The sequence below is a fragment of the Ranitomeya imitator genome, chromosome 4, assembly GCF_032444005.1.
Source record: "Ranitomeya imitator isolate aRanImi1 chromosome 4, aRanImi1.pri, whole genome shotgun sequence".
Taxonomy (NCBI): Eukaryota; Metazoa; Chordata; class Amphibia; order Anura; family Dendrobatidae; genus Ranitomeya; species Ranitomeya imitator.
In genome coordinates, this window is record NC_091285.1 from 661,804,933 (window position 1) to 661,819,759 (window position 14,827).

The 14,827-nt window shown below is 53.4% G+C and overlaps 1 protein-coding gene across 1 annotated transcript in view; it reads right to left on the bottom strand.

The window, feature by feature from the left end:
* The window catches only part of KRI1 (KRI1 homolog), a 35,600-nt gene extending 21,717 nt beyond the window's left edge, over window positions 1-13,883 (bottom strand). Inside the window, exons 1-10 of the mRNA XM_069767097.1 lie at window positions 13,739-13,883; window positions 7,994-8,070; window positions 7,206-7,311; window positions 5,132-5,222; window positions 5,001-5,055; window positions 4,608-4,657; window positions 3,917-4,010; window positions 3,497-3,574; window positions 2,145-2,278; window positions 57-183 (exon numbers count right to left, since the gene is read on the bottom strand). Coding sequence (XP_069623198.1) covers window positions 57-183; window positions 2,145-2,278; window positions 3,497-3,574; window positions 3,917-4,010; window positions 4,608-4,657; window positions 5,001-5,055; window positions 5,132-5,222; window positions 7,206-7,311; window positions 7,994-8,070; window positions 13,739-13,814 — 888 coding nt within the window. The 5' untranslated portion in view covers window positions 13,815-13,883. The remainder of the gene's footprint in view (window positions 1-56; window positions 184-2,144; window positions 2,279-3,496; window positions 3,575-3,916; window positions 4,011-4,607; window positions 4,658-5,000; window positions 5,056-5,131; window positions 5,223-7,205; window positions 7,312-7,993; window positions 8,071-13,738) is intronic.
* Window positions 13,884-14,827: the final 944 nt, after the last annotated feature.

The following is a 14,827-nucleotide window of genomic DNA, read 5'->3' on the forward strand; positions in this document are numbered from 1 at the left end:
TGCGGAGGATAAACGGATCCCACAATCCCATCCCTGAACGCTCACCAATAACTTACCAAATCAGAATCGGGTTCCTCAAATCTAAAGTTGTATTTTCTCTCAAAATCTTCTTGTTTCTTTAGGAAAAGTTCACCCTCGTCCTCAGAGTCCGAGATGTGCAACTCCTCCTCCAAAGCTGGGGGGCTGCAGGGAGAGATGGGGGCACAATCACCACTTATTATTTCCCTATAGACACCTGAACTTTAATAATAAAAATAATAATGAGGCGTGTCCTCCATCACACCAGATTGCTGGTGGTGTGTGTGTGTGTGTGTGTGTATACATTATACAGTGGGGCAAAAAAGTATTTAGTCAGTCAGCAATAGTGCAAGTTCCACCACTTAAAAAGATGAGAGTCGTCTGTAATTTACATCATAGGTAGACCTCAACTATGGGAGACAAACTGAGAAAAAAAAATCCATAAAATCACATTGTCTGTTTTTTTAACATTTTATTTGCATATTATGGTGGGAAATAAGTATTTGGTCAGAAACAAACAATCAAGATTTCTGGCTCTCACAGACCTGTAACTTCTTCTTTAAGAGTCTCCTCTTTCCTCCACTCATTACCTGTAGTAATGGCACCTGTTTAAACTTGTTATCAGTATAAAAAGACACCTGTGCACACCCTCAAACAGTCTGACTCCAAACTCCACTATGGTGAAGACCAAAGAGCTGTCAAAGGACACCAGAAACAAAATTGTAGCCCTGCACCAGGCTGGGAAGACTGAATCTGCAATAGCCAACCAGCTTGGAGTGAAGAAATCAACAGTGGGAGCAATAATTAGAAAATGGAAGACATACAAGACCACTGATAATCTCCCTCGATCTGGGGTTCCAGGCAAAATCCCACCCCGTGGGGTCAGAATGATCACAAGAACGGTGAGCAAAAATCCCAGAACCACGCGGGGGGACCTAGTGAATGAACTGCAGAGAGCTGGGACCAATGTAACAAGGCCTACCATAAGTAACACACTACGCCACCATGGACTCAGATCCTGCAGTGCCAGACGTGTCCCACTGCTTAAGCCAGTACATGTCCGGGCCCGTCTGAAGTTTGCTAGAGAGCATTTGGATGATCCAGAGGAGTTTTGGGAGAATGTCCTATGGTCTGATGAAACCAAACTGGAACTGTTTGGTAGAAACACAACTTGTCGTGTTTGGAGGAAAAAGAATACTGAGTTGCATCCATCAAACACCATACCTACTGTAAAGCATGGTGGTGGAAACATCATGCTTTGGGGCTGTTTCTCTGCAAAGGGGCCAGAACGACTGATCCGGGTACATGAAAGAATGAATGGGGCCATGTACCGTGAGATTTTGAGTGCAAACCTCCTTCCATCAGCAAGGGCATTGAAGATGAAACGTGGCTGGGTCTTTCAACATGACAATGATCCAAAGCACACCGCCAGGGCAACGAAGGAGTGGCTTCGTAAGAAGCATTTCAAGGTCCTGGAGTGGCCTAGCCAGTCTCCAGATCTCAACCCTATAGAAAACCTTTGGAGGGAGTTGAAAGTCCGTGTTGCCAAGCGAAAAGCCAAAAACATCACTGCTCTAGAGGAGATCTGCATGGAGGAATGGGCCAACATACCAACAACAGTGTGTGGCAACCTTGTGAAGACTTACAGAAAACGTTTGACCTCTGTCATTGCCAACAAAGGATATATTACAAAGTATTGAGATGAAATTTTGTTTCTGACCAAATACTTATTTTCCACCATAATATGCAAATAAAATGCTAAAAAAACAGACAATGTGATTTTCTGGATTTTTTTTTCTCAGTTTGTCTCCCATAGTTGAGGTGTACCTATGATGTAAATTACAGACGCCTCTCATCTTTTTAAGTGGTGGAACTTGCACTATTGCTGACTGACTAAATACTTTTTTGCCCCACTGTGTATATATATATATATATATATATATATATATATATATATATATATATATATATATATAATGTGTGTATATGTGTTTATGTGCATGTATGGATGGATGTAAGCATCCATACATACACAGCTATATATATGGTTACAAAAATATCTAAGTTTTGCGTCGTCATTTTCCAAGCCTCAAACTTTTTCTCTATTTCCGTATAACACATCTCACCATTCCTCATCATCGTCGTCGTCTTCCTCCTTCTCAGACTCTTCGTCCTTATACTCCTTGTTCAGAATATAATCTCTCAGGAATTTCTCCCCTTCATCCAGAGTAGGATTACTCCAATATTCCTTTAGATGATCCTATAAAAAAAAAAAAATAAATAATAGACGGATCAGTGTCTCGTCCTCCTTCGCCCCCCATCTCCCTGCACACTGTATCATGGGTAATATGGCTACCAACCTAAATCATAAAAAGTCATGGCCAATATCATAGCTCTGAGAGGAGTCGTTACTTGCCGGAGTTGTCTCAGAAGAGATATTTATACCACATCCATAGGATATGTCTGATATACATTTATCTCCAGTATGTGGGTCCCCTGATCTATCTTTACAGCAGGGGTCCAACCAGCGGGATGGCCACATGTGCCAGCTCTCTCCACATATGGCCAAGCGCATCAGCATTGCTCATAGGAGAAAATTTCCTAGCACAACTATATAGTCATGTTTCAAGTGTTATATCTGAAGGTCATAAGTGGCCACATTTTGCTCTTATTTTGTTACCGCCGCTCTCCTGAGTTTCCCGGTTTTTGTTTTTTCAAAATCCACCGTACGGTTCCAGAGATATGATCCTTTTAATTTAGTTGTACTTTTAATACACTTTACTGCAGGGGTGTGGCCTACAAAGTAATTATGCAAAATAGTCTAAAGACCCGCCCCAGAGGATCCTGTGAAACAAACACTAGATAAAAAGGCTCATATCTCTGGAACCGTATGGCAGATCTTGAAAAACAAAAAATGTGAATACACAAGAGAGCAATGGGAATAAAATAAAATTAAATAGGCCGCTATTAAACTTCTAACAGGTCCTCAAATGGCTGATAACAGATAGCAATAGCTTAAAGGCAAAACTAATTTGGAAAGCGAATTTCAATGGTCATGATGTATGGGGTGAGGTCTCTGGTTATTCTTGTAGGTTTCTGATTAAATATGGATCAGACAGAATCTGTGAAATCATACAATTTATGTACCAGGTGACAACTGACAACCTTTCTGGCCCCACGTATTCCTTGGTGGTCACTAAATCTTCTTCAGGATGCTGTTTTCGGTGGATGAAATATGGCCACTATCTCCACCTCTAGCCGCAGCGCAGTAGACCGGAGCTTGCGCCATGCATGTGGCACGCGGGCAGCTGTACAGAGCGCAGCCTGACGCCCCTCCAGGGCCTTACACCTCAATCTGTGGCTATGGAGTAACACGATATGAAATGATCTGTAGAGCCTACAGGGATATAACTCAAGTAATACTAAGTCACACTAACCACGTGGTTTTACGTGCGGCCCAGGTACATTAATCACTCACCATTTCCTTCACATCATCTAAGTTTTCAATATCTTTTTGTCCTCTGAGCCAAGCGATGTATTCTTCATCCTCCTGCTCCTGCAAGACGATCATGAAAAATGTTACGTAAAAAAAAAAACACCTCAGTCTATGGTAGCTTCTAACCTGGGGCACTAAAAATACTGCAGAACTACAATGCCCAGAATGCCTTAGGCATCGTCTGAGCCACAGGTAGGAGAAAGCTACATCCACATCCATAGAAAGATAATTCTACTGCCCTCTAGTGGACAAAAGGAGAACTGCAATGAAACGAGTTCTAGTAATGAAACGTCCTGTTTCTTCCTGCAGCCTGAGCAGAGATTGCCGATGTCCACAAGGGAAACCCTACAGAGGAACATGGCGCAGCACACAGCACCGACGCGCGCCACACATCACACTCACCTGTTCTTTCTTGGTTTTGGAGCGTTTTGTTAGCAAAGTTGCTGCAGCCTCATCCTCTTCATCATTGTCACTGTCCTCAACAAACTGGCGGAAGCTGGAGAGTCAGAAAGAGACAGTTAAGAATGTGGTGGGAGGAGCAAACTATGTCACCTAGCTCCTCCTTCCTGACACCCTGTGGTGGGAGGAGCAGACTCCATGTCACTCAGCTCCTCCTGAAACCCTGTAACGGAAGGAGCAGACTCAATGTCACATAGCTCCTCCTGTCACCCTGTGGTGGGAGGAGCAAACTCAATGTCACCTAGCTCCTCCCTCCTGTCACCCTGTGGTGGGAGGAGCAAACTCAATGTCACCTAGCTCCTCCCTCCTGTCACCGTGTGGTGGGAGGAGCAAACTCAATGTCACCTAGCTCCTCCCTCCTGAAACCCTGTAACGGAAGGAGCAGACTCAATGTCACATAGCTCCTCCTGTCACCCTGTGGTGGGAGGAGCAAACTCAATGTCACCTAGCTCCTCCCTCCTGTCACCCTGTGGTGGGAGGAGCAGACTCCATGTGACTCAGCTTCTCTCTCCTGTCACCCTGTAGTGGGAGGGGCAGGCTCCATGTCACACAGTTCCTCCCTCTTGTCACCCTGAGATGGGAGGAGCAGACCCCATATCTCACAGCTCCTCCCTTCTGTATTACGACCGCTCACCTCTCTCGGATCTGTCTCTGTTCCTCCATGTATGTTGGGGATCGCGCTCTCTAAAAAGCAGAAAATATGATCAGATCCAAAATAGATGAAAATGTTCTTTCATTTATTGTTTATGGGATTTCCAGAATTAGAGAACAGATCTGGTTTCCTCCAAAGAGCATCACCACGTACCCTCAGGCTGCGGTGAGTGTGGCTGTGCTGCTCTACCAGGCACAACCTGTGGACAGGGGTGGCGCCATCTTATGCATGTTCTAATTTTCTACGATCATTCCAGTGAGTGAACCCAGAAGAATGAGGCACCTGCGCCCAGGAGAGCGGGCACCCTGCACATCTGCCCAATACCTGAGGCCTCCAGTAGAGGGACGCCTATGGCGACGTCAGGCACAACGTTACCTGATCCTGCATGAACGTGTCGTCTTCTCCTGAGCTTTCATCATCCTCGTATTTACTGCAAGAAAAGACGACGAGTAACCACAAGAAGCCTCCAACAGTGTCAGGAGGACGAGCACGTGAGACCTCCTCACCCCTCCTTCTCCAGGATGACTTTTCTTTCATAGTCCTTCAGGTACATGGGCTTCTCCTTGGACGTTTTACTCTGGTTATGGGCAGAAGGATCTGAAACACCAAAAATCATCCACAGATCACAGATGGGAAATATAAGGGCAAGAAAAGACCAACATGTACAGGACAACCTGTATTATACCCCAGAGCTGCACTCACTATTCTGCTGGTGCAGTCACTGTGTACATACATTATATTACTGATCCTGAGTTACATCCTGTATTATACCCCAGAGCTGCACTCACTATTCTGCTGGTGCAGTCACTGTGTACATACATTATATTACTGATCCTGAGTTACATCCTGTATTATACCCCAGAGCTGCACTCACTATTCTGCTGGTGCAGTCACTGTGTACATACATTACTGATCCTGAGTTACATCCTGTATTATACCCCAGAGCTGCACTCACTATTCTGCTGGTGCAGTCACTGTGTACATACATTACTGATCCTGAGTTACATCCTGTATTATACCCCAGAGCTGCACTCCCTATTCTGCTGGTGCAGTCACTGTGTACATACATTACATTACTGATCCTGAGTTACATCCTGTATTATACCCCAGAGCTGCACTCACTATTCTGCTGGTGCAGTCACTGTGTACATACATTACATTACTGATCCTGAGTTACATCCTGTATTATACCCCAGAGCTGCACTCACTATTCTGCTGGTGCAGTCACTGTGTACATACATTATATTACTGATCCTGAGTTACATCCTGTATTATACCCCAGAGCTGCACTCACTATTCTGCTGGTGCAGTCACTGTGTACATACATTACTGATCCTGAGTTACATCCTGTATTATACCCCAGAGCTGCACTCACTATTCTGCTGGTGCAGTCACTGTGTACATACATTACTGATCCTGAGTTACATCCTGTATTATACCCCAGAGCTGCACTCCCTATTCTGCTGGTGCAGTCACTGTGTACATACATTACATTACTGATCCTGAGTTACATCCTGTATTATACCCCAGAGCTGCACTCACTATTCTGCTGGTGCAGTCACTGTGTACATACATTACATTACTGATCCTGAGTTACATCCTGTATTATATCCCAGAGCTGCACTCACTATTCTGCTGGTGCAGTCACTGTGTACATACATTACATTACTGATCCTGAGTTACATCCTGTATTATATCCCAGAGCTGCACTCACTATTCTGCTGGTGCAGTCACTGTGTACATACATTACTGATCCTGAGTTACATCCTGTATTATACCCCAGAGCTGCACTCACTATTCTGCTGGTGCAGTCACTGTGTACATACATTACATTACTGATCCTGAGTTACATCCTGTATTATACCCCAGAGCTGCACTCCCTATTCTGCTGGTGCAGTCACTGTGTACATACATTACATTACTGATCCTGAGTTACATCCTGTATTATACTCCAGAGCTGCACTCACTATTCTGCTGGTGCAGTCACTGTGTACATACATTACTGATCCTGAGTTACATCCTGTATTATACTCCAGAGCTGCACTCACTATTCTGCTGGTGCAGTCACTGTGTACATACATTACATTACTGATCCTGAGTTACTTCCTGTATTATACCCCAGAGCTGCACTCACTATTCTACTGATCCTGAGTTACATCCTGTATTATACCCCAGAGCTGCACTCACTATTCTGCTGGTGCAGTCACTGTGCACATACATTACATTACTGATCCTGAGTTACTTCCTGTATTATACCCCAGAGCTGCACTCACTATTCTGCTGGTGCAGTCACTGTGTACATACATTACATTACTGATCCTGAGTTACATCCTGTATTATACCCCAGAGCTGCACTCACTATTCTGCTGGTGCAGTCGCTGTGTACATACATTACATTACTGATCCTGAGTTACATCCTGTATTATACCCCAGAGCTGCACTCACTATTCTGCTGGTGCAGTCGCTGTGTGCATACATTACTGATCCTGAGTTACTTCCTGCATTATACTCCAGAGCTGCGCTCCCCGTGTACATACATTTCTTACAGCCATCTCTCAGCACTCGGGCCTGTGCTCTTACCGGCGTCTGTGTAGAAGGTCGCGTCCTCCTTGTAGATGATGGGATCTTTCTTTTTGAGGAGGGACAGGGTGCGATAAAAGTCTTTGTCCAGTTGGGGGTCGATCGCCTGCAGGACGGAGGAGAGGACACATCACCGTCTCCCACAGATAACACGAGGCCGTGCGTCGGGGAGTGTGAGCGGAGCACAGCTGGAGAGGAGCATCACTGTGATGCCGCTGATCCCGGGGAACGATCTCTAAGGCTGGTGAAATACCAGATCCACGGGAGCCCAGAAGCTGCTCGCCGACATCATGAATGTCTATGGGGGGTCCCAACATGTGGGGGGAGCAGCCTGAGGACCCCCTACTGTTAGACCCTTAGTGGGGGCAGCATTACTCACCAGGTCAGCCATAAGGGCCCTCGTCTCGTCCAGCCCCGACGTCTACACTGCAGGAAGTGTCTAGGAGTCACGGAGGCGGGGTTTGTCTCTACTGACCCCTGACTAGCAGTTTGGGGGTCTATTTATTGATGAAGCCTGAGCCCATTAGTGATCACATAAAATATAAGGATCCCAAAAAAAAGCTGGAGCAAATTAACCCAACAGTTACCATATTAAGAGAGGAAACCATCAGCATGTGGCCATTGATGGATCTAATAATAATCAACAGATCAGTCATCAGCAGCTATCCTGCTTACTGATGGTCTCCAATCAAAAACGAGTAAAAAAAACAACTTGTAATAAATAAGCTGGATTTTATATGACTACATAACACCTGCCCCATCACCACCACATCGGGGGCAGAACCCACCAGGTCATCCTCACTGTCCGACCCGGAGCTCGAGGACCCGCTGCCGTCTGCTTGTCTGTCCCCGTATCGGTCCTTCACTGCACGAGAGAAATAGACCATTACCATTAAAGACCCCCGATAGCTGGAGATCTTACATTGGGGCCTACAGGCTTCACCTTACGCCACTGGGTGGGGGGCTGAGACCAGTGGGCAGTGTTGTAGGGGGGCACCTGGGACCGATGCACGCTGCTGTGTAGGGGGCACCTGGGACCGATGCACGCTGCTGTGTGGGGGGGCACCTGGGACCAAGGCACGCTGCTGTGTAGGGGGGCACCTGGGACCAATGCACGCTGCTGTGTAGGGGGCACCTGGGACCAATGCACTCTGCTGTGTAGGGGGGGCACCTGGGACCAATGCACGCTGCTGTGTAGGGGGGGCACCTGGGACCAATGCACGCTGCTGTGTAGGGGGGGGGGCACCTGGGACCAATGCACGCTGCTGTGTAGGGGGGCACCTAGGACCAATGCACGCTGCTGTGTAGGGGGGCACCTGGGACCGATGCACTCTGCTGTGTAGGGGGCACCTGGGACCGATGCACTCTGCTGTGTAGGGGGCACCTGGGACCGATGCACTCTGCTGTGTAGGGGGCACCTGGGACCAAGGCACGCTGCTGTGTAGGGGGGCACCTGGGACCAATGCACTCTGCTGTGTAGGGGGCACCTGGGACCAATGCACGCTGCTGTGTAGGGGGGGGGGCACCTGGGACCAATGCACGCTGCTGTGTAGGGGGGGCACCTGGGACCGATGCACGCTGCTGTGTAGGGGGGGCACCTGGGACCGATGCACGCTGCTGTGTAGGGGGGCACCTGGGACCGATGCACGCTGCTGTGTAGGGGGCACCTGGGACCGATGCACGCTGCTGTGTAGGGGGGCACCTGGGACCAATGTACGCTGCTGTGTAGGGGGGGCACCTGGGACCGATGCACGCTGCTGTGTAGGGGGGGCACCAGGGACCGATGCACGCTGCTGTGTAGGGGGGGCACCTGGGACCGATGCACGCTGCTGTGTAGGGGGCACCTGGGACCGATGCACGCTGCTGTGTAGGGGGGGCACCTGGGACCGATGCACGCTGCTGTGTAGGGGGGGCACCTGGGACCGATGCACGCTGCTGTGTAGGGGGCACCTGGGACCGATGCACGCTGCTGTGTAGGGGGGCACCTGGGACCAATGTACGCTGCTGTGTAGGGGGGCACCTAGGACCAATGCACGCTGCTGTGTAGGGGGCACCTGGGACCAATGTACGCTGCTGTGTGGGGGGGGCACCTGGGACCAATGTACGCTGCTGTGTAGGGGGACTTGGAACCGATGCACGCTGCTGTGTAGGGGGCACCTGGGACCGATGCACGCTGCTGTGTAGGGGGCACCTGGGACCGATGCACGCTGCTGTGTAGGGGGCACCTGGGACCGATGCACGCTGCTGTGTAGGGGGGGCACCTGGGACCGATGCACGCTGCTGTGTAGGGGGGGCACCTGGGACCGATGCACGCTGCTGTGTAGGGGGGGCACCTGGGACCGATGCACGCTGCTGTGTAGGGGGGGGCACCTGGGACCGATGCACGCTGCTGTGTAGGGGGGGCACCTGGGACCGATGCACGCTGCTGTGTAGGGGGGGACCTTGGACCGATGCACGCTGCTGTGTAGGGGGGGACCTTGGACCGAGGCACGCTGCTGTGTAGGGGGGACCTGGGACCGATGCACGCTGCTGTGTAGGGGGGACCTGGGACCGATGCACGCTGCTGTGTAGGGGGGCACCTGGGACCGATGCACGCTGCTGTGTAGGGGGGGGACCTTGGACCGATGCACGCTGCTGTGTAGGGGGCACCTGGGACCGATGCACGCTGCTGTGTAGGGGGCACCTGGGACCGATGCACACTGCTGTGTAGGGGGGGCACCTGGGACCAATGTACGCTGCTGTGTAGGGGGCACATAGGACCAATGTACGCTGCCGTGTAGGGGGCACCTGGGACCGATGCACGCTGCTGTGTAGGGAGGGCACCTAGGACCGATGCACGCTGCTGTGTAGGGGGGCACCTGGGACTGATGCACGCTGCTGTGTAGGGGGGCACCTGGGACCAATGCACGCTGCTGTGTAGGGGGGGGCACCTGGGACCGATGCACGCTGCTGTGTAGGGGGCACCTGGGACCGATGCACGCTGCTGTGTAGGGGGGGCACCTGGGACCGATGCACGCTGCTGTGTAGGGGGGCACCTGGGACCGAGGCACGCTGCTGTGTAGGGGGCACCTGGGACCGATGCACGCTGCTGTGTAGGGTGGACCTGGGACCGATGCACGCTGCTGTGTAGGGGGCACCTAGGACCGAGGCACGCTGCGGTGTAGGGGGCACCTAGGACCGATGTACGCTGCTGTGTAGGGGGGGGCACCTAGGACCGAGGCACGCTGCTGTGTAGGGGGCACCTAGGACCGATGCACGCTGCTATATGGGGGGGCACCTGGGACCGAGGCACGCTGCTGTGTAGGGGGCACCTGGGACCGAGGCACGCTGCTGTGTAGGGGGCACCTGGGACCGAGGCACGCTGCTGTGTAGGGGGCACCTGGGACCGAGGCACGCTGCTGTGTAGGGGGGCCTAGGACCGATGCACGCTGCGGTGTAGGGGGACACCTAGGACCGAGGCACGCTGCTGTGTAGGGGGGGCACCTAGGACCAATGCACGCTGCTGTGTAGGGGGGCACCTAGGACCAATGCACGCTGCTGTGTAGGGGGGGCACCTAGGACCAATGCACGCTGCTGTGTAGGGGGGGTACCTAGGACCAATGCACGCTGCTGTGTAGGGGGGCACCTGGGACCGAGGCACGCTGCTGTGTAGGGGGGGCACCTAGGACCGATGCACGCTGCTGTGTAGGGGGCACCTAGGATCGAGGCACGCTGCTGTGTAGGGGGGACCTGGGACCGATGTACGCTGCTGTGTAGGGGGGCACCTAGGACCGATGTACGCTGCTGTGTAGGGGGGGCACCTAGGACCGAGGCACGCTGCTGTGTAGGGGGCACCTAGGACCGAGGCACGCTGCTGTGTAGGGGGGGCCTAGGACCGAGGCACGCTGCTGTGTAGGGGGGACCTTGGACCGATGCACGCTGCTGTGTAGGGGGGGCACCTAGGACCGATGCACGCTGCTGTGTAGGGGGGCACCTGGGACCGAGGCACGCTGCTGTGTAGGGGGCACCTGGGACCGAGGCACACTGCTGTGTAGGGGGCACCTGGGACCGAGGCACGCTGCTGTGTAGGGGGGGCCTAGGACCGATGCACGCTGCTGTGTAGGGGGGGCACCTAGGACCAATGCACGCTGCTGTGTAGGGGGCACCTGGGACCGATGCACGCTGCTGTGTAGGGGGGGGCACCTAGGACCGATGCACGCTGCTGTGTAGGGGGGGCACCTAGGACCGATGCACGCTGCTGTGTAGGGGGGGGCACCTGGGACCGATGCACGCTGCTGTGTAGGGGGGGGGGCACCTAGGACCGATGCACGCTGCTGTGTAGGGGGGGGGGGCACCTGGGACCGATGCACGCTGCTGTGTAGGGGGGGGGCACCTGGGACCGATGCACGCTGCTGTGTAGGGGGGGGGCACCTAGGACCGATGCACGCTGCTGTGTAGGGGGGGGGGCACCTGGGACCGATGCACGCTGCTGTGTAGGGGGGGGACCTAGGACCGATGCACGCTGCTGTGTAGGGGGGACCTGGGACCGAGGCACGCTGCTGTGTAGGGGGGGGGGCACCTAGGACCGATGCACGCTGCTGTGTAGGGGGGGGGGCACCTAGGACCGATGCACGCTGCTGTGTAGGGGGGGCACCTAGGACCGATGCACGCTGCTGTGTAGGGGGGGGCACCTGGGACCGATGCACGCTGCTGTGTAGGGGGGGGGGGCACCTGGGACCGATGCACGCTGCTGTGTAGGGGGGGGGGCACCTAGGACCGATGCACGCTGCTGTGTAGGGGGGGGGCACCTGGGACCGATGCACGCTGCTGTGTAGGGGGGGACCTAGGACCGATGCACGCTGCTGTGTAGGGGGGGGGGGCACCTGGGACCGATGCACGCTGCTGTGTAGGGGGGACCTGGGACCGAGGCACGCTGCTGTGTAGGGGGGCCACCTAGGACCGATGCACGCTGCTGTGTAGGGGGGGGCACCTGGGACCGATGCACGCTGCTGTGTAGGGGGGGGGGCACCTGGGACCGATGAACGCTGCTGTGTAGGGGGGGACCTAGGACCGATGAACGCTGCTGTGTAGGGGGGACCTGGGACCGAGGCACGCTGCTGTGTAGGGGGGGCACCTAGGACCGATGCACGCTGCTGTGTAGGGGGGACCTGGGACCGAGGCACGCTGCTGTGTAGGGGGGGCACCTAGGACCGATGAACGCTGCTGTGTAGGGGGGGACCTAGGACCGATGAACGCTGCTGTGTAGGGGGGACCTGGGACCGAGGCACGCTGCTGTGTAGGGGGGACCTGGGACCGAGGCACGCTGCTGTGTAGGGGGGGCACCTAGGACCGAGGCACGCTGCTGTGTAGGGGGGGCACCTAGGACCAATGCACGCTGCTGTGTAGGGGGGGCACCTAGGACCGATGAACGCTGCTGTGTAGGGGGGACCTGGGACCGAGGCACGCTGCTGTGTAGGGGGGGACCTAGGACCGATGAACGCTGCTGTGTAGGGGGGGCACCTGGGACCGATGAACGCTGCTGTGTAGGGGGGACCTGGGACCGAGGCACGCTGCTGTGTAGGGGGGACCTGGGACCGAGGCACGCTGCTGTGTAGGGGGGGCACCTAGGACCGATGAACGCTGCTGTGTAGGGGGGGCACCTGGGACCGATGAACGCTGCTGTGTAGGGGGGACCTGGGACCGAGGCACGCTGCTGTGTAGGGGGGACCTGGGACCGAGGCACGCTGCTGTGTAGGGGGGGCACCTAGGACCGAGGCACGCTGCTGTGTAGGGGGGGCACCTAGGACCAATGCACGCTGCTGTGTAGGGGGGGCACCTAGGACCGATGAACGCTGCTGTGTAGGGGGGACCTGGGACCGAGGCACGCTGCTGTGTAGGGGGGGACCTAGGACCGATGAACGCTGCTGTGTAGGGGGGGCACCTGGGACCGATGAACGCTGCTGTGTAGGGGGGACCTGGGACCGAGGCACGCTGCTGTGTAGGGGGGACCTGGGACCGAGGCACGCTGCTGTGTAGGGGGGGCACCTAGGACCGATGAACGCTGCTGTGTAGGGGGGGCACCTGGGACCGATGAACGCTGCTGTGTAGGGGGGACCTGGGACCGAGGCACGCTGCTGTGTAGGGGGGACCTGGGACCGAGGCACGCTGCTGTGTAGGGGGCACCTAGGACCAATGCACGCTGCTGTTTAGGGGGAGCACCAGAGGCTTGTGCCCTGTAGCGATGAGGGGCCCCCTTTCTGCACCCTGGGGGTACTTGTAGCTATCACTCATTGGTCAGTTAACCTGTGACTGGCACAGGCTGGTGAGACTCTCATACCGCGGTGAACTACAAGTCACAGCACATCTCTGAGCGATATATGGTATTTTATACTGGAAAGTGAGAACTACAAGTCCCAGCCCCTCTATTCCACGCAGGGAGTTGTAGTTCCGCCTCTTCCACGCCGGGGGGGGGGGTCTGTAGTGTTGCTCTTTAGGCACAGGAAAGCCATTTCCGGTAAGGCCTATAACACGGCCCCCGGGGCGCGCACACTTACGCCGCTGCAGCTCCTCCTTCTCCCGGTAGCGGTCATAGCGCTCGGCGAACTTGCGGTTGATCTTCAGTTCGGCCATGCTGCTCTCCGCGACCACAGGAACCACGTTACTTTACAGGACACGCCCACTCGTTACGTCATGCGTTTCATCGGAGAGGATAGCAAATCCAAGATTTGGCTCTTTGCGTTCCAAGTTGTACCAGCCAATCATGTCCGTGGAGGGCGGGGCGTTATTTTAAAGGGCCAGAACGCTGTTGCTGTTAATTTTTCCTGTTATTAGTTGGAGGTCGGTACTGCAGCTTTAAGTGGAGTATGTCCCTGCTCTGTGGTGAGGATTTCTCACCTGCTTCTCCCATGAATCCACCATAATAGTAGTCAGGGTTTGGCTTCAGCTGCACAATGGGGAAAAAAATCAAGTAAATCGCAGACAAATCACAAGTAAAGTCAGGAAAAGGAAGTAGCTAAAGAAAAACGGCTGCAGGGTCAATTTTTAACTATGTATAAAGAGCATGTTAGAGAGGCAGAGTCTCTCAGGAGCAAAGATGGTCAGAGGTCACCGATCTGTCAACTGCTTCTAAAAAATGTGGAACAATTTCAGAAAAATGCTCCTCAACGTAAAATTACATCATCATCTACAGCACATAATGTCAAACGCCTCAATATTCTTTATGGGTCCCGAACATAGAGACACAGCGAGTGAGGAGCTTTTTACATGTAAAGTCCACTATGACGCAGGGTAAGGTTTTAATATTAGAGGTTAGGACTATCCCGAACTTGGGTACACCTTGACGCTGGTGGGATGGCTTTCATGCTTTCTTTTTTTAATCAAAAACGGTGTTTACGAAGTACCCAGTGTTATATTCACTATTGCTTTGCCTCATTTACTTGCAGCAGGGTTTACGCCCATTTTGTTTCAGTCTTGGGCTTTAAGGCCATGTTCACACGATCCTTTTTTTAATGCGAATTGCCGCGATTTTCCCGCTGCGGGTCCGCAGCTGTTTTCCATGCAGGGTACATTACATTGTACCCTATGGAAAACAGGAACTGCTGTGCCCACAATGTGGAAAATCAAAAAAAAAAGCCGCGCTGAAT